This window comes from Fundulus heteroclitus, unplaced genomic scaffold (genome assembly GCF_011125445.2).
Source record: "Fundulus heteroclitus isolate FHET01 unplaced genomic scaffold, MU-UCD_Fhet_4.1 scaffold_370, whole genome shotgun sequence".
NCBI classification, from domain to species: Eukaryota; Metazoa; Chordata; class Actinopteri; order Cyprinodontiformes; family Fundulidae; genus Fundulus; species Fundulus heteroclitus.
Genome location: NW_023396782.1, coordinates 56,429 through 75,735, shown reverse-complemented (window position 1 = coordinate 75,735; position 19,307 = coordinate 56,429). Strand labels below are relative to the sequence as shown.

Here is a 19,307-nt window from a genome sequence, read left to right as displayed (position 1 = left end):
CTGCGGGGGCTGTGAAGACCGTAGGAAGCTGAAATTCTCAGTGTTGGTTCCTGTTGCTATTTCTGACGGTACGGTACGCACCAAGTGGCAGGCGCCTTGCTAAATTTCTTCAGATATTTTCTAGTTATTATTGTTGTTGTTATTATTGTTATTATTATCATTATTCAGCCCAGATGGTTGGGTTAGGCGTTGATGATGTTTCTGGGGAACCAAGCGTTCTCCTCTCTGCTCAGACCTGCAGCAGCAGCAGGACCTCAGAGGTTCTACCAGAGTCCAAAGGTTCAGAGTCGCTGCTTTTCTGCCATAAATATAATCTCAAACCTTCAGACTCAGTGAAACATCCAACTTATTAACCCTGAGGAGGATTAACTGGGAGGTTCTCCCCATAATAAAGTTTATTCACTGCTAATGTAGGCGTTCCTGTCTGTAGCTCTGTGACACGTGGTTTCAGTCCAGGTTCCCTGATCTGACGACAGGAATCAGGTTTGGACTTTTTGTCTGAAGCAGCATCAGAGCCTCACGTTCAGCTGATGGTGTGACGACGTCTGGTAGAAAAGATGAGGGGACATGTTCTGATTAGTTCTGATGGGTTCTGACGGGTTCTGATGGGTTCTGATTGGTTCCGATGAGTTCTGATTGGTTCTGATTGCTTCTGATGGGTTCTGACGGGTTCTGATGGGTTCTGGGGAAACTGCAGCAGGTGATCCTGGTTATTCTGGTAGGTTCTGCTTCCTGTTGGCGCTGAATTAAAGTTCACAGCTTTCAGACGGAACTGCATTTGATCGTTTCTGGTTCTGATCTAGAACCTTCAGAACCCACTTGAACTGGATCAGTCAACATGAACAGATTCTCCAGAACTCGCTGTTTATCAAACCCTCTCAGACTGGAAACGGGGTCCAGCACCAGGTCTGCTTTGGGCCTTTAGGCAATAAAACCTCAAGGTTCTGGTCAGGGTTCTGTTCTCAGGCCACTTTTATTCAAGTTGACCAAAGCAGCATAAATGTTTGGACCCGGCGGATCTGGACCGGGTGGTTCTGCACGGATCACGGGTCGATTCAGATGGTTTAAAATAAAATGAGAGGCTGTTTAAACACTCAGCTTGTTATCAGATAAGCAGGAGGTCCGGTTCTGGTGGTTCTGTTTAGCCGTTAATGATGCATCTGGCTCGGTTCTGGACAGAAACCCGTTTCTCAGCTGGTTCCTCCTGGAGGTTCTACGAGTGAACTGATGGGATCAACCAGCAGGTTCTGTCTGCTCTCTGGTGGAACTGTGTTTCATGTCCTGAAATAAACCGACACCAAGACGGTTCTGGACCATCAGAACCGCTGTCAGCAGAAGAAAAGCCCGTTTGGATCGGAGCAGCAGGAGTTTAGCTCCGTTCTGGAAGCTCTGAAGGCTTCTAGAAGGTCAGTGGACCATCTGGACCCGTTGGGTTTGTTCTGCAGAACCTGGAAGTTCTGGTTGGAGTGAACAGACTCCAGCTGCTGCTGCTGTAAATGTACTGGTTCTGGATCTGACCCGTTTGCTGAATCAGAACTTTCAGTAAAATGTTAGAGCTTCAGCTTTCATTAACTCTGATCTTTGTCTCCCTGTTCCAGGCGTTTGGACCTTCAGAACCAGTGAAACCCAGGAGAACCTGATGTTCTGATTGCTTCTTGACCTCCTCGTTTCTTCTCGGACCTTCTCTGCTGCTTCATCAGAACCGCTGCTGGTTCTGCTGTGGACCCACGACTCTCTGAAGCTGCTGTGCTGTTCTGGACCCGGTTCTGGCTGCAGGATGGCGGTTCTGTCCAGTTTGGCCGTGATGGTTGCTGCTGTCCTGCTGGTTCTAAGAACCCACGGTAAGATTTAAGGTCCAGTTTCTCTGTTAAGTCCAGGAGTATCAGCTCTGACTAGGAGATCCAAACACCCAGAACCCCTGGTTCTGTGGTTCTGGTCCCTGGAGCTAAAGCTGGAATCATCAGACCAGAACCGAGACAACAGAAATCTGTATGAACCAGTAGAACCAGGTTGGTGTTCAGCTCCCCGCTCCAACAGAACCGGTAAATGATCTCATCAGCACAAAGGTTCTGTACAGGCCCGGTCAGAACCCAGAGTTCTGTGTAAAGAATCCTTCAGCAGACTAATCGGACTCGTCTGGAGCTAAACGGGTTTCACTGGTTCCTAAAACTCTGACCTGCTGAGGGAAACGGGTCCAGGTCCGTTTCTCTGCAGCAGAGGAGCTGCTGGTTTTAGGCCCGGTTCTGCCTCCAGTCGGGTCGCTCCTCCTCCTCCTCCTCCTCCTCCTCCTCCTCCTCCTCCTCCTCCTCAGGAAGCTGTTGAGCTGATTGTTGCCGCTCTCTCTTCCTCTCACTCATAAACCGTTTCCTGTATGGCCCGGTCCGATCTGTCAGCGGCGCTAAGCGACCCAAACAGCCATTGTTCTCCGGAAATATCCTCCATTCCCCCAGAGGCTCATTCAGCCTTTGAAGCCCGGTCCGTTTCCCTCAGAGTGCCACGGAGCAGCGGCCCGGCTCTGGTTCTGAGAGAGAACCGCTGGTCTGCCAGACAGAACCTGAAATAATGGACCTGCTTCGGTTCCTCACGTTCAGCCATGATGAGGTTCTGGTCTGAGGTTCTGTCTGCAGGCTGAGGTTCTGCTGGATAAACCCTGAAGATGACTGACAGGTCATGGTTCTGGAGACCTGATGTTCTGGTCTGAGGTCTGATCTCCCTGCAGACGGGTCTCCTGCAGAACTTCTGAAGCGGTTTCGGTCTGAGGAGGTTCTGTGGACCTCGGTACCAGCCTCTGATGTCAGCCGCTCACATGGAGCATAGATAAAGCTGCTGAGTTACCCAGCATGCATTGCCAGACCTCAGGCTCCGCTCTGACTGACGCTGCCATTAAACACACGTAGACGGAGGCAGCAGCCAATCAGAGAGCCCGACAGGACGACTCCCAGCCAATCAGAGGCAGTCAGACCTCAGCTGATTAGATCAGGTTATTGATGGAGCTGCAGTCAGAGATCCTGATGAACTGGAGGACAGAGGTCTCACTCTGAGGGTTCTGGTAGAGCTGAATTCCTGGCTGCTTAGTTTTACCTCCAGCTTCTTCTGGACGGGTGGAACCAGACCTGCATGAAGCTACAAAAAAGAAGATTCTTTCATCAAACTAAGGTTCTGTCAAGTTAAAGGAACCAGCGGATCTAAGCTGGTTCCTCTGGTTCCTGATGTTCTGCAGCAACATCTGACATCAGAACCTGGAAACATTAGAGCTTCATGTCCTGCATCATCGAGTGTTTTACTATGAAATGTTAATCTGGGTCAGTTTGAGGTGAAAGTCCAGAAAATCAGAACCACTGGACCTAAAATGAGAGAAAAACCTGTTCTTCACCTCCTGCTGCTCCTCCCAGCATGTCCTGGTTCTCCTCCAGCAGGAGGCGCTCTGGTCAACCTGGGGTCAGTTTAATCTGCTGCGTCTGCAAAATGTTTCACAAACGGTTCAGAAATCTGCAGAAAATTATAAAAGTTGCAGGAAGAACCGGAGAACCCGACCTTCATGGTGATGAAACCACAGATCCTGAGTTCTGACAGGAGTTCAGCCTCCTGTTTCTCATTTTAACTGATAGGATCTTTGTGCATCAGCCCAGCTGTACATGTGGTTCTGTCTCCTCCAGCTGCAGGTCAGAACCCGGACCACGTTCTGCAGGGTACCGGTGTGAATCCTGAGGCCCGGCGTCCCGGAGAGGACTCCACCATCGCCCCCGAGGATCTGCCTCGGTTCCTCAGCTGCTTCTGCTCTGGACACTGTCCTGACGACGCCACCAACAACACCTGCCAGTGAGTAGAGCCCCCATCAGGAGAACGGGTCCCAGAACAGAACCAGGACCAGAACCAGGACACAGTGATTAGATAATGAGAGGCTGATGTTCTAAAGTATCTCAGGTGAAGATCAGAGAGCTGCAGCAGACTCTGCAGATCAGACCCAAAGTTCTCCTCAGGTCAGGGTTCTGGGTTTGGTTCTGACTTGGTTCTGGTTCAAAGCTGTGACTAACAGCGGGTCTGATGTGTTCAGGACCAACGGTCAGTGCTTCGCCATCATCGAGGAAGACGAGCACGGAGAAGTTCAGCTCACCTCCGGCTGCATGAAGTACGAAGGCTCCCACTTCCAGTGCAAGGTAGGCAGGAAGTGACCTGCTCAGACAGGAAGTGACCTGCTCAGACAGGAAGTGACCTGCTCAGACAGGAAGTGACCTGCTCAGACAGGAAGTGACCTGCTCAGACAGGAAGTGACACACTCAGACAGGAAGTGACACGCTCAGGCAGGAAGTGACCTGCTCAGACAGGAAGTGGCACGCTCAGACAGGAAGTGACATGCTCAGGTGCAGCGTTGTTTCATGTAGAAGCTGATCTCAGAGCAGATTAACGTCTAGTTGCATTCAGCTGAAGTTAAAGTTGGACTCTTCCAAACATCTTTTTTATGAATGTAAAGAAGTATTAAACTTATGGGATCAACTTCGGAACTTTCTGTCTTCTAAAACAATAAATATAGATTTTATTTCCTTGCAAAACATTCAATTCGGTTTATCCATTAAAGAAAAAAATTTGGAATTTTTAATCAATATTCTAATAATTGTAACAAAGTATTATATCCATAAATGTCGTTATGCAAAATGCTCCCTCTCAATCTCTGCTCTCAAAAACGAACTTTCCCTTTTCAAAAGATGTCTGAGAAAGATGCAAAATTTAAATGCAATTAAATTGTTTAAGTTAATTGAAGATTTTCAGTTGGTAGTCCCCACGGATTAATTTATTTTAACTACTATTATTATTTTATTTATTTTTATTCATTTTATTTTATTTTATACTTTGTTCCAGCCTTTGTATTTAACTGTATTTTTCAAAAGCAGGAGTTGTGATATTTCTAATTGTATTGAAATATTTGTTATTGACTTGTTAATTGAGATTGTTATTGTTTTTCTATATATTCAATAAAAAAAAAAAAAAAGTAAAAAAAAAAAAAAAAAAAAGTTGGACTCTTCCTGATGTGAAACCTTCATCCTTCCTGTTTGACCCGAACGGGTCTGTTCTGCTCTCTGATTGGTCGACTGCTGTGATTGGCAGGACTCTCCCAACGCTCAGACCAGGAGGACCATCGAGTGCTGCAACACAAACTTCTGTAACGAGGACCTGAGGCCCACGCTGCCGCCTGAGCTTCCCATGGGTGGGTTCCCAGCTGATCTGGGATCAGGGGTTCTGGAGAACCTGGACCTCGGTTCTGACGGATCTGTTTGTTTCTGCAGAGAGCAGCTCTCATTGGTTGGCCTTCATCATCTCAATGACGGTGTGCTGCTGCACCCTGATCTGCCTCACCATCGTCTTCTACTACAGGTACGACCTCAGCTGGACTGTAGAACTGATCCTGGTCTGCTGCCAGAACTGATCCGGTTCTGCTGCCAGAACTGATCCGGGTCTGCTGCCAGAACTGATCCGGGTCTGCTGAGTCCTCACTGAGCCTGTCGGACCCTCCATGTTGTCTCCAGCCAGAGTCCCGTCCTCCTTCTGTAGAAGCTGGGGGAGACCTTCGGTCTCTCTGCTGCTGTTCCCACATCTGGACCCTGATTGGGTTTTTCTATCTTCATCTAGACCTCCAGAACCAGATCCCAGGAACATTTAGTCATTTGGAGCAGTTCAGTGAGAAAGATGATGACAGAACCAGGGTTCCTACCACTTTATACTGTTTCACCAGAACAGGTCCACGTGGTTTAGTGAAGAAAGAAAATCAATTCTGCCCAGTTTTGACTCTTAAGGTGAAACTTTTTGAAGTTTTAATCTTTGATCCATTAAATAAAAACTTTTAGTTTTTACCAGAAACATACAGTTATCAAAGGTGTCCAACTTTGCTCTAAAAGTTCTTTATTTAGAGTAAAAATAATCCACTCCAGCTCTTTATTATTTAAAACAGCTGATCTGAGTTGATCCAGAGACCAAACTGTAATCCATGACGTTTCGCTTCCTCTCCAGGAAGCTTTCTCAATTCAAAAGGTCTAGAGTAATGTGGAGTACCAAGCTTTATACCACTGCCCAAACAAAGGCCTTGTAATGGCTTAGATAACATGCAGATTCAACCTTGTTTTCCGTAGTTGAAGACGTTTCGCTTCCTGGACAGGAAGCAAAACGTCTTCAACTACGGAAAACAAGTCCAGTTGCTTTGGTTTTTACTTTTTTTGGAATGACCATGACCTGGATGACTGAGAATCTTCCCCGACATGTGATCCAAGTCCTAGTAATTTAAATTATAGCAGCGTTATTAAAAAGGAACGTGGAAACGTTCTAAATGACCAATAAAAACTGCGCCTGTGTCTTCAGGTACAAGTGGCAGACGGAGCGGGATCGTTTTCCCAAAGACTTGGAGCAGGAGGTCTTCATCCGAGGAGGAGAGTCCCTCAAAGACCTCATCCACCAGTCCCAGAGCTCCGGCAGCGGCTCAGGGCTCCCCCTGCTGGTAGGAAGCACAACTACACCCAGCTGAAACATCAGCTTTACACTGAAAGTTTGGTTCTTCTTTCAGGAAGTTTGGGTTAGACACCAACGACCTGGACTTTAGACGTTCCTTATTTAAACATAAATGAGTCAGGACTGTAGATGTAGAGTTATATCATCAGACCTCCTGTAAAGATCATTTCAGAAACCTAAATGTTGCGTTTAATCAACGTGACGTTTGCTTTCTCCAGGTCCAGCGAACCATCGCCAAGCAGATCCAGATGGTTCGTCAGATCGGGAAGGGTCGCTACGGCGAGGTGTGGCTCGGCCGCTGGAGAGGAGAGAAGGTGGCTGTCAAAGTGTTCTTCACCCGCGAGGAGGCCAGCTGGTTCAGGGAGACCGAGATCTACCAGACGGTCCTGATGAGACACGAGAACATCCTCGGTAGGTTCCTCAGGTTCTCTGAGCATGGAATATGCTTTGGTGATGAGGTGCTGCACATTAAAAAAAAATACAGCTGATATCTGTAAATGTAGAAATATAGAATAAACAAAACAAATGTACTATAGGAAGCAAGGATTGTTAATGATTAATGAAAAAAACGTTGATACAGAACATTTCTGTGGCAATCACTAAAGATCAGTTTTTATCCCAGAGACATGTAAAGCAATTTTTCCACAAAAAACTTTCAGAGTCAATGTTGCTGCAAGTTTTTGAAACTGAAATCTTTGGATAGAAACAACATGATGAATATTTTTTGTTGGCTAACTTCAGAATGGACATTTTTGTAAAACAATTTATCTACAAATAACTTGATTTAAAAAAAATCTGTCAGAATAATTGCCTCTGCAAGTGTTTGAAACTCAAATGTTTGGATCAAACGTGAAAAAAGATAATTGCACTCACTGAAACAATAGAAATATTGTTTTCCTATAAGATGTGAGACTTATAGATATTGAATTTAAGCTGCTTTTTATTATGCCTTTATTTTTACAGGCAAGTCATTAAGAACAAGTTCTTATTTACAATGGAGGCATGACAAGTGGAGTAACCACTTAGGAGAAGGGAAGTAGGGCTAAAATACATTAGTAATACATGCATAAAATACAATTTAAAACACAACAGATGCTGAAATTCAAAGACTTAGTATAAATGTTGATACAGAACATTTCTGTGGTGATAATTAAAGATCAGATTTTGTCCCAGAGACACAGATGGTCCTAGAATGAAGGAACCCAGAGTGTTACGTATAATACTGTCTGGGCTTACTTTTATTATTTTGTTTATAATCTCCTCATTCAAGGAGGAGGACCTCTACATTCGATGTCACTTCCTGTTCGCGGTGAGGCGTATTGTGTCACTTCCTGTTTTCTGTTACTGCGTTGTGAATTGTGGTTTGGTGTTCTACACCTTCGATTTTATCTTTAATTTATTTGATATGACATCTATCTGTTTCTAACACTTAAGCACATTTAAAAAACATTCTATGTTGCTGCACATCACGTTTGGGAACTCCTCGTGTTTGACATGGTTTGCTTTTCTTGGTGTGGTAAGAAGTCGTTAGCCTAGCTTTAGCTCCACAATGGCTTCCTCCCCTACTCTTCCCTCCGCTTCTCCGTCTCTGACTAAGTCTCCCCTTATCTCCTGCTCTCTGTGTCAGATGTTCAGTTATTCATCTGCCCCCTTTAATGATAATGTTACATGTAATAAATGTAGCATTTTTGTAGCTTTGGAGGCGAGGGTGTCAGAACTGGAGACCTGGCTCCGTGCTGTGGAAAAACCAGCTGATAGCTGCTCCTTTTCTAGCGCGGAGCCACATAGAGTAACTTTATTTAGCGAACCAAAAGTGGCACTAGAGACACCAGGGACCATAGTTAAATGCTTGCCAGGGGCCAGAACGGGCGACATAGAATCTTACCTGAAACTGCTGGCTAAGGATAAGAGTAAATACAGTAAGATAGTATTCACGCTGGTGCTTGTCTCACAGAAACCTGGCTACAAGAGGACTACGTTAGTATAAATGAGTCAACTCTCTCCAATTATTAAAATTTCCACATTCCCATATCTGTGGGAATAGGAGGAGGAGTGGCAACCATCTTTCAGCTTGATTTATTAATTAGTCCCAGGCCAATTAATAATTACAGTTCTTTTAAACATTTAACCCTCAGTTTCCCTCATCCAAACTGTAAAGCAATAAAACCTCTTCTGTTTGTTGTTTTGTATCGTCCACCAGGCCCTTACACTCAGTTTTTGGATTAGTTGTCAGACTTCTTATCTGATTTGGTGTTAAATACTGACAAGGTTATTATAGTGGGTGACTTTAACATCCATGTTGACACTGAATGTGATAACCTTAGTGTAGCCTTTAAAACTATCCTAGATTCAATTGGTTTTGCTCAAAATGTGCGTAAACCGACGCACTCTTGGCTCCATACTTTAGACCTTGTTCTGACATATGGCATTGATTGTGAAGAATTAACAGTATTCTCTCACAACCCTGTCCTGTCTGATCATTTTTTAATAACATTTGAGTTTAATCTAACTGAGTTCTCCACCCCCAAAAGAGGGTTCCATTATAGTAGATCTTTATCGGACAATGCTGCATCAAACTTTAAAGAGTCTGTCCCCCTTTTAATATTGTCAGTATTGCAGAAATACCCTGCAGATAGTAGCAATGTTGTTTCTTCCCATTCACAAATCGACACCTTTGCTAACGGTGTGACTTCCTCATTGCATTTTGCATTAGACAACGTAGCTCCCTTGATAAAAAGGTGATTAATCACAGGAAGCTGGCTCCCTGGTTTAATTCAGAGCTGCATTCCTTGAAGCACAATGTTAGGAAATTGGAGAGAAAATGGCGCTCTACACACCAAGAGGAATCCTGCTTAATCTGGAGGGACAGTCTATTGTTGTATAACAAGACCCTTCGCAGAGTTAGAGCAGCATATTTTTCATCATTAATTGAGGAGAATAAGAATAATCCTAGCTTTCTCTTCGGTACAGTTGCCAAACTTACACAGAGTCACAGCTCCATTGATCCATCGATTCCCTTAGCTCTTAGCAGTAATGATTTTATGGGATTCTTCATAAATAAAATTTATTCCATTAAAAATAATATAATTGGCATCCTCCCAAACATGATTACCTCGTCCTCAGTAAGTCAGGCAGCGTTGGAGGAATCTTTAGAACCTGCGCAGTGTCTGAACTGTTTAAAAGCAGTAGAGCTTTCTAAGCTATCTAAAATTTTAGCTTCATCTAAACCTTCTACCTGTATGTTAGACCCAATCCCAACCAAGTTGTTTAAGGAAGTATTCCCTCTGAACAGTGGTCCTATTTTAGACATGATTAATCTATCCTTAGTAAATGGATATGTACCACAGGCTTTTAAAGTAGCTGTTATTAAACCTTTACTTAAGAAACCATCTCTTGATCAAGATGAGTTAGTAAATTACAGACCTATATCCAATCTTCCTTTCTTATCTAAAATTCTTGAGAAAGTAGTTGCTCATCAACTTTGTGAACATTTACAAAGTAATGACCTACTTGAGGAGTTTCAGTCAGGCTTCAGAGCTCATCATAGCACTGAAACGTCTCTGGTGAAGGTCACTAATGATATTCTCATGGCCTCAGATAATGGACTTGTGTCTATACTTGTCCTGTTAGATCTCAGTGCTGCATTTCATACAGTTGATCACAATATTCTCCTACAAAGACTTGAACATACTGTAGGGATTAAGGGGAAAGCATTTGGCTGGTTTAAATCTTATCTGTCGGACAGATTCCAGTTTGTTCATGTTAATAATAAATCTTCCTCAAACTCTAGGGTCACCTGTGGAGTACCACAGGGTTCAGTCCTTGGACCAATTCTCTTTACTATATATATGCTTCCGATTGGCAAAATTATCAGACAGCATGGGATTAATTTCCACTGTTATGCTGATGACACTCAGCTATATTTATCCATAAATCCTGATGAATGCAATCAATTACTTAAACTGCAGTCATGTCTTGATGACATCAAAAGCTGGATGACTTTAAATTTCCTGCATTTAAATTCTGACAAGACAGAAGTTGTAATCTTTGGGCCAGAGTCCTCAAAAAATTAAATTCTTAACCAATCACTTAATCTGGATGGCATTAACTTGGCCTCTGGTAATAAAGTAAAAAATCTTGGTATTATTTTCGACCAAGACATGTCATTTAAATCGCATATTAGAAACATTCTGTCCAGGAGTGATGCTGAAAAACTAGTCCATGCATTTGTTACTTCAAGGCTGGACTATTGTAATTCTTTACTATCAAGATATCCACAAAATGCAGTTCAAAGCCTTCAGCTGATCCAAAATGCTGCAGCAAGAGTTCTGATGAAAATCAACAAGAAGGATCATATTTCTCCAATTTTAGCTTCCCATCATTGGCTTCCTGTTAAATCAATAATAGAATTTAAAATTCTTCTTCTAACGTATAAAGCCCTTAATAATCAAGCTCCATCATATATCAGAGCTCTGATTACCCCGTATGTTCCTAAGAGAGCACTTCGCTCCCAGACTGCAGGTCTGCTGGTGGTTCCTAGAGTCTCTAAAAGTAGAATGGGAGGCAGATCCTTTAGCTATCAGGCTCCTCTCCTGTGGAACCAACTCCCAGTTTTGGTCCGTGAGGCAGACACCCCGTCTACTTTTAAGACTAATCTTAAAACTTTCCTTTGTGACAAAGCTTATAGTCAGAGTGGCTCATGTTACCCTGAGCTACCTCTATAGTTTTACTGCTATAGGTTTAGGCTGCTGGAGGACATCAGGGTCTATTTTTCTCACTCTGTTGAGTTCTCCTACTACTCTGCTCTGCATTGGTTGTTGTTATTTCAGCTTTTAACTTTTTGTTCTCTGTCATTTTGTTCTGCAGGCTTCATCGCAGCCGACATCAAGGGTTCTGGTGCCTTCACGCAGCTCTTCCTCATCACAGACTACCATGAGAACGGCTCTCTGTACGACTACCTGAAGGTGAACACTCTGGACGCTCCGGCGCTGCTCAGACTGGCCTACTCCGCCGCCTGCGGCCTCTGCCATCTGCACACGGAGATCTACGGCACGCAGGGCAAGCCCGCCATCGCCCACCGAGACCTGAAGAGCAAGAACATCCTGGTGAAGAAGAACGGCACCTGTTGCATCGCCGACCTGGGCCTTGCTGTCAAGTTCAACAGGTGATCTCATGAGTTAGAGGTGACCTGACGGGTTTCCTGTTTTTAAGCTGAGATGCGTCTGTCTTTTTTTATCTTTCATCCTCTGAAGCATGAACTCAGGAAAAACATCTTCCTGATGGTTGTTTAGTGAAGGATTCACCACAGGTCACTCTGATGTAGCTCAGGTTATTAATCTGTCTCCTGTGTTGCTACAGCGACACCAGCGAGGTGGACATTCCTCTGAGCACCCGGGTCGGGACGAGACGCTACATGGCCCCGGAGGTCCTGGACGAGAGCCTCAACAAGAACCACTTCCAGGCCTACATCATGGCCGACATGTACAGCTACGGCCTGGTGGTCTGGGAGATGACCAGACGCTGCGTCACCGGAGGTAACCACTCTGATCAGCTGCCAACGTGTTCAGGGCCTCATTTAGAAAACTGGTGTACACACAGAATGGGGATTAAATCTTGCATCACTTTCCATTAAAGTTAGAGATGTTTAAAGAAAAACTTGACATCAGAATGTGCCGTTACTTACAGTAACTCTGACCCAGGCGTACGCTTGTTTTGGAGATTGAGAAACTGGTGCCACCGATGGTGAAGTGGTGAACTGCAGCCGAATTGCATCATAGTTCCTCTGATGTTCAATTTCACTCCATATCAGACTTTAGTCATAGATCAACTTCGTTGTCAGCATTCAGAACCGCTGTGTTATTTATGACACATGACTATACATCAAGACCTTGCAAATATATAAAAAATGCCCCTAATCCCCTGCTTAATCATTTAACACTGCAGTCCACTAGGTGGCAACAGCGCGTCTTTAACTTGGATGCCAACCAGCAAGAGAAATGGAAGTAGTGGAATCAGCAAAGAGGGACAGCATGGTGATGAGATCTTCATTTATCTAATACTTAAGGTTAGAAAACATCTCAGCGTTGTGCTTCTCTTAACATCTAGTCAACATCAGAGATTTTGATGTAAGGATAATAAAGTGTCATGAGCCATGATTTAATTCACTGGTACCGGGTGCTGATGACTTTCAACTTACGGATTGTTGTGGGTCGGTCGAGTCAAAGTCCAGGACTGATTAGTGGGCCCAGTTCCTCCCTGACTATCCCCTCTAACATCCATCGCTGCACATGGTCTTCATGCAGCACACAGACTGACAGCTGTTGGTTAGCGTTAGCCTTATACATTTGTCCTTATTTGTCCCTGGTTCTACAGTAATGAAGCTAACGTTGTTGTTAACAGAATATGAGTTTGTGAAGCTAGGGTTAGGCTTCACTGCTGTCACCTGATTGGCTGACAGGCATGGATGCTCTGAGCAGCAGATGGTTGGACTCTAACCGCCAGAGATAGTCAGATCCTTCAACAACCCAACAGTTAATACCACTAAATCCTGTTTCTTCAAGCTTGTCTCCTGTTTTTCTATAGTTTGCTTTCGGGAAACATGATTCTAAGATTAGCCAACTCGGAATACATGCATTAGTAACCATATTTTCAAAAAAATTGGCATCAGAACCGTGATTGCGCCGTTAAATGTTTGTTTTCGGGGACTAAAAGTTGGCCCTTGGAAACAGCTAGACATAAAATCCACAATTTGGGTCACGTGGTACAGTGATGTAGTTTGTTGACAGCTCAGACTACACTACATAGAGTACAATGGAGTACACAACGACAAGTTCACATGGCAATTCAGAAAGTGATGATTTTAACACGAAAGACAGCGCTAGCGTCTGTTACGATTCGGGTAAGTCTGAGAAAAACATTTTAGGAGAATAAACGAAATGGGTTGCTGGTGTATAATTGGAATCGGGGCCTGTAATCGCCCTGTTCTGGATGACAGTTCATAGGAATGGTTGGGGGCATTCCTAATGATGGCTGAAATTCGCCAAAACAGAACATAAAACAAAAAGACGTACATTCAGCACAAACCACAGTGTCTCAGTATCATGTGTTCCCGGAATTGTACTTAATAACCCAGAGCTGAGCGAGGCTGTAGTAAAAAAAAGGAAGCCGGAGTTGGGATTATATGATTTCAAATTCAATTCAGTGGATTATTAGCCCTTTCAATCGAAGCTGAGGAAAGTTAGAAATAGGAATAGGAGCTTAGTTCTTTAACCATAAAGTTTCATTCATGTTATTAATTATGACCTAATTAGTGAATAATAACTAACTAACCCTGTTTTTCAACTGGCTCATTTATGATAAGGTTAGGAATAACATTGATGTCATCACCACAAGCAACTTTAGCTGCTGCTGAGCATCTCTCATCCACCAGTGCAGCATTTAATAACTGTAATGATAGAATCAGACAGTTAACTGAAGCGGACTGTTTATCATTAACAGACCTTGCCTAAATTCTGTCATTGAGTGTGATTGAATTGAACTAATAAATAAATGGTATATTTTAGGCATTTTCAGGTAATCAAATAGCAATAAGATATTATAAAATTTAGATGGGGCCTGCCACGTGGTGCGTACCGTAAAAAATATTAACAGGAATTAACTTTGCGAATCTCAGATTCCTACATTCTTCACAGCCCCCGCAGTGGGCATCAAAAGGTGTCATGCTAAGCCAATGGAGCATGTCCCTGATCTCCTAGGAGCCCCTGGCCAGCAGAGTTCAGTTATCATGGAAACACACTGACAGCTGCAGCCCTCTGTTTTATTCATCATTAGCTTTATCATGTGGGGGACTGGGTGGATTATGGGATTTTGCTGTTTCTGGAACATTTCTGCAGCACGTAGCAGGGGCAAAAAGGGGTTAAAATGGGTATAAGATATCTTATAACTTGGAGATGCTTTAACCGATGTGGGCCAGATTTATTGTGGAGCTTTCTCTGTAAAGCCAATACAAACCTGGCTAAGCAGAAGTTGGTATTATCTTCCTGGAGCTACTTCCGGTTAGCAATATGCTAATCGTTAGCCTCTAACATGGTTGTGTATAGGATCACCGGGTGATGATACTCTGTTAGTTTGGTTTAAATCCCTTAGTGGGAAGTGCCTCAAAAAGGGAGAAAATACTAAAGTTAATCAAAGGTCATGGGTCAGACCGGCCTCCTTTAGCAACACAGCCTCACCAAATGTGGGACCAGCACTCAACATTTGACCAAAATGGTGGGTAGAGCTATTTCCCACAGATGGGATGCATAGTATGCATGCATATTTCTAATGCATAGGCCACAGACTGGATTAAACATAGAGCCCATTCATTTCTATGGTATTTTTGGGCGTGGTTTTTCACTAATTACGTTGCCATGGTAACTCAAAATGGCGTGTAGTACAAAAAGCACACCTCACAGGATCAAGACGCACATTTTGATATTTACATTGTGGGGATAAAAAAATTAATACCCTAAGCCTCCCACGCCAGGATTTGATCCATCGATGTATTGCATGGAAGGCAGACACCTTCCCTCTGTACCATACAATAGGGATGCAACACCCTATATCTCTGGAAGAATAAGTGCTGCAGGCGTAATATTTACTGCGTTTAATTCGTAATGGATTAACACAAGACTGTGTTTTTGTTGGAAATACTTTAATAAAGGTGCAAAAAATAAAGAAATAAAGGAGATTTTTTACGAATATGCCCTAAACAGGCTCACGAACAAATCCCTATAACTGAAAAAGTATGAGATATCAAAATAATTATTTCGCCGTCAGTGACCACTGTGCTTATTTTTATTTTTGCACAAATATCAGTGTAGGCTTGACAACGATGTAAAAAAGTGGATCATGTGGAGAGTTTGGACTTTTGGCGCTTTGCGGTGATGTGCGAGAAATCTATAAATCCCACACCAATGAGGTTTACATTTTCAGAATCCTGACAAAAATACCTACATTTTGGTGTATAATTTGTCTACATAGAGTAAAAATTTAGTGAGTAGGCTAAAGTTGTTTGGATTTGTGAAATCTTTGAAAACGGTGTTTGAGGATTCCGCCATAGACTTCCATTATAAACAATGATTCTGCTGATTTTTGGACATAAGCTTTGAGGATAATGATGCATCCTCAAAGTTCATAATGCTGATCAAGATGCTAATCTTCCGGCGGCGCCTCCGGGCAGCGGCTACGCGTACAGCTTCGTCTAAGTGTGAGGAGTAACTGTAAAAAAACATAAAATATATCCACATCCTGTTTTCACTTCTGAGTTAATCAAAGATATATTTACAAACTGTAAGTTAAACGGTGTTTGGAGGGGAAAGTATGACAACAGTAAAGCGTTGAAAATGGTCATTTGGAGGCTTTTTTGAGAATTTCTTTCTACCTGACTTCATTCATTACTATTGGACTTTTGGGTGGGGGTTTTCGCAAATTACGCCGCCATGGTAACTCGAAACCCCAATAAAAGTAATAGCAGACATCCAACGATCGAGCTGCACGTTTTGATACCTATATTGTGGGGTGCATGCTACGGTTTGGGCCGCACAGTCCGAATAATAAAGAATAAAGAGACGCATCTAGAGGTACATAGTAATAGGTGCCTCCATGCATTTGCATGGGAGGCACCTATTACTAGGTGGCCCCGTCATGCGGTTGAGTATGCAATGAATCTGTCTGATTTGGCTGACTTGCCGGTGACAGATTGCCGGAACCTGAAGACAAGACAAGTGCGCCCCTCTTGAAGATTGTTGGAACGGCATCAGGCTTCAGTAACGCCTTTATACTGCTGTGAAATGGTCACTACAAATGACACGAGAATTCCAGGCATAAGTGGCGTAGAATTTTGGTGGTCTGACACAATCAGCTCGGGTTCTCCATACTTGGCGTTTCTATTCAGCGAGGATTTTCTCACCTCCAGGAGGTTTCTGGTTTGGAAGTGTGTGTAAGGAGACGTTATCTTTGTTTGTATTTAAGCAACCGTAGACGACACACTTTTTAACCACGTTTAATCCGTTTGTTTGTGTTTGTGAAAAGCGAGTTTGGAACCAGGAAGTAACTTGTTACTAAGTCAGCAGATCAGCTCGTGTCATCGAACTAAGTTATCGGTGACGTGACATCCGGTGCAACATTTTTAATGAGCCTTGTGCTAAAAAGCCTTTAAAAATCCACTTTTTCATCAAATTTTTTTTGTTTTTTTTCCCTCATGTTATCTATATAAGTTTCTAATTTATAGTAACTTGTATGATCTCATAATCAAGAATTACTTTAACGTTTTAAACTCATTTTATCACCAGTTTAAACTAACCTGAGACCGCTTCAGGTTCAGCTTCTCCTGACAGTCTTTGGTTACTTATTCCTTATCTCAGCAGCTTCAGCCCTTCATATGAAGAAGTTCTGGCCTCTGTGGGTTGGATGTTGAACAGAACCCATCAGAACAGGGAGGATCCGCTGACTGAAGGTGTTTTCTCTCTCTTCAGGTATGGTGGAGGACTACCAGCTGCCATATTTCAACATGGTGACCTCAGAACCCTCCTATGAAGACATGCTGGAGGTGGTTTGTGTTAAAGGACTTCGACCCACGGTGTCCAACCGCTGGAACAGTGACGAGGTGAGACTGTAGATGGAAGGTCCTCCTGCTGGGGCTCCAGGAGGTTCTGATTAAAGCCATGGGTCCATTAATGTTGGTACCAGGCTGGATCAGGAGGGTAAATAAGTCCTGGAGGCTGAAAACATGTTCCTGAAGTCATCTTGTTGTTTCCTTAGTGCCTTCGAGCCATGCTGAAGCTGATGTCAGAGTGCTGGGCCCACAACCCCGCCTCCCGCCTCACCATCCTCAGAGTGAAGAAGACGCTGGCCAAGATGGTGGAGTCCCAGGACATGAAGATCTGAAGAACCTCCTCCTCATCCTCCTCCTTCCTCTGCTGCATCCAGATTAACCGACTCAACCTGGACTGGATCAGACCGGACCGCTGCTCCCAGGCTGCCTCCTTCATCTGGAGGAGGAAGAGGAGGAGGAACTGGGAGGTTAAAGAGCTTCCTCAGAGCTGAACTGAGCTCCTCCTCCTCCTCCTCCTGGTTCTTCATCCAGACTAAGACAGCCGGGCTCGACGCTTTCTGTGAAAGCCGGAAAAGACAATAAAAATCCCTGAACTGAGACGATATGAACGGAGAGAAGCAGCCAGAGGAGTTCTTCTCTGTTTCCTCTTCAGGACTGAGTTCTGCTGCCATAAAGGAAAATATCTGCATCTTCCAGCAGCTTCTCTCTGAACTAAATCAGCTCCTCTGATGACCTGAGAACTGAAACGTGGAAATAAATGTTTCTGTCAGAAACAGAGCTTCACCTGGGAGCTCTGTGGAGTCCAGGAGAACATCTGCCGTCCTCTTTCTGTCTGTCCACTTCCTGTCTCTGTCAGGTCAGGTGGTATCTGTAGGGGCGGGGCTTCATCTGTAGCCCCGCCCACAATCAGATCAAACCAGGAAGTGACAGGAGAACCATCAGAGCAAAGAATCCTACAGGTCAGCGTCTCAAAGTCTGAAAGCTTGAACTGAGCAGAACTTCAGAGAACCTGCTGCCTGGAACCAGCAGCTCCTCTCTGATGGATCTTTGTTGAATTTATGTGGTCACATGACCTGCGTCCTCACTGGGACCTCTGGCCTACAGCTGGACCACCACAGAACCTGGAGCTCTAAAGAACCCTTCAGGAACATTGGACCCTTCAGTCTGGTTCTGAACCAGAACCGACCCGTTTAGCAGATAAAATCCTCCTTCTAAACACTCCAGAAGTCTTCAGCTTGATGTTCTGATCCGAGAGCAGAGATCAAAGTGGTTCTGTTCTGCTGCAGCTCTGCTAACAGTTTCCCTCCACTTCCAGTCTTTGTGCTAAGCTACGCTAACAGCTCCCTGAAGCTGAAAATGTGGGACTGTCCCTTTAAGAGCAGCAGCAGGACGCGTTCACATGTTTCCTGTGTAAAAATAAAAGAGCAGAACAGGAAGAAGTTCTGATGTGGAAATGTTCCATGTGGTTCTGTTGTTGGTGATGTTTCTACAGATTCTGGTTTGGTGCCACAGGAGAAAATCTGGTCTTCAGTCTGTCCAAGTCAGCAGTTTGGAAGTAAAGAAACTTCTTTTAGTCACAAACTGTCAGCGTCGGCTTTTCTTTCATGTGTTTAAGTTTTGGAAATGTGACGTCCTTAAAAAAGGGATTACCACATTTATATGTTAAGTTAAACATTAACAGCTTTAAACACAGATGGTCCCTTTACTGTTAATGTAGTCATTTATTTAATTATTGACACATTTAGGCTGGAAGTCGAGGTGGAACCTTAGTTATGCATCTGTTGTTGTTGGGACCTGTAATGGGACGGCTCCATCTGAATACTCTCAATAAAACCTCTCCTTCACCTTTCATGGTGTTACGCATGTTTTTAAGTTTAATGTTTATCAAATAAATCTGTCAGGTTTGTCTGATGAATGTCAGGCCAACCGGCTTTGATATCAAGATAATAGTTGAGTGATTCGAGTACTGGCATTATTTTTTAATTTATAACTTTAACAGGTACAGAAAAAAACAGAGGCTCAGACAGATAGACACAAGTTGATTAGACTAACCTAATGCTGCAGGGGAGACCAAAGGAGAATTAACTGGAGCAGAAATATAATTTTATAGTTGCTTTGTCTTTCTGCTGCTATTTCATTCTACTAAAGAAATAAAATTGGTTATTAAAAAACATGTCAAAGAAGATGGAAATTATTTACTGTAAATTAGGACTACTTG

General features: G+C 43.6%; 1 protein-coding gene across 1 annotated transcript; it reads left to right on the top strand.

Annotated features, from left to right (window-relative positions):
- The first annotated feature begins 1,607 nt into the window (after positions 1 to 1,607).
- LOC118560055 (bone morphogenetic protein receptor type-1A-like) lies at positions 1,608 to 17,478 on the top strand. Its single transcript, XM_036130693.1, has 11 exons — positions 1,608 to 1,841; positions 3,657 to 3,819; positions 4,055 to 4,157; positions 5,104 to 5,203; positions 5,283 to 5,370; positions 6,349 to 6,484; positions 6,714 to 6,906; positions 11,362 to 11,659; positions 11,854 to 12,029; positions 17,010 to 17,140; positions 17,296 to 17,478. The coding sequence occupies exons 1-11, from the start codon at positions 1,778 to 1,780 to the stop codon at positions 17,419 to 17,421; spliced, it is 1,578 nt and encodes a 525-aa protein (XP_035986586.1). The 5' UTR covers positions 1,608 to 1,777; the 3' UTR covers positions 17,422 to 17,478.
- The last annotated feature ends 1,829 nt before the right edge of the window (positions 17,479 to 19,307 follow it).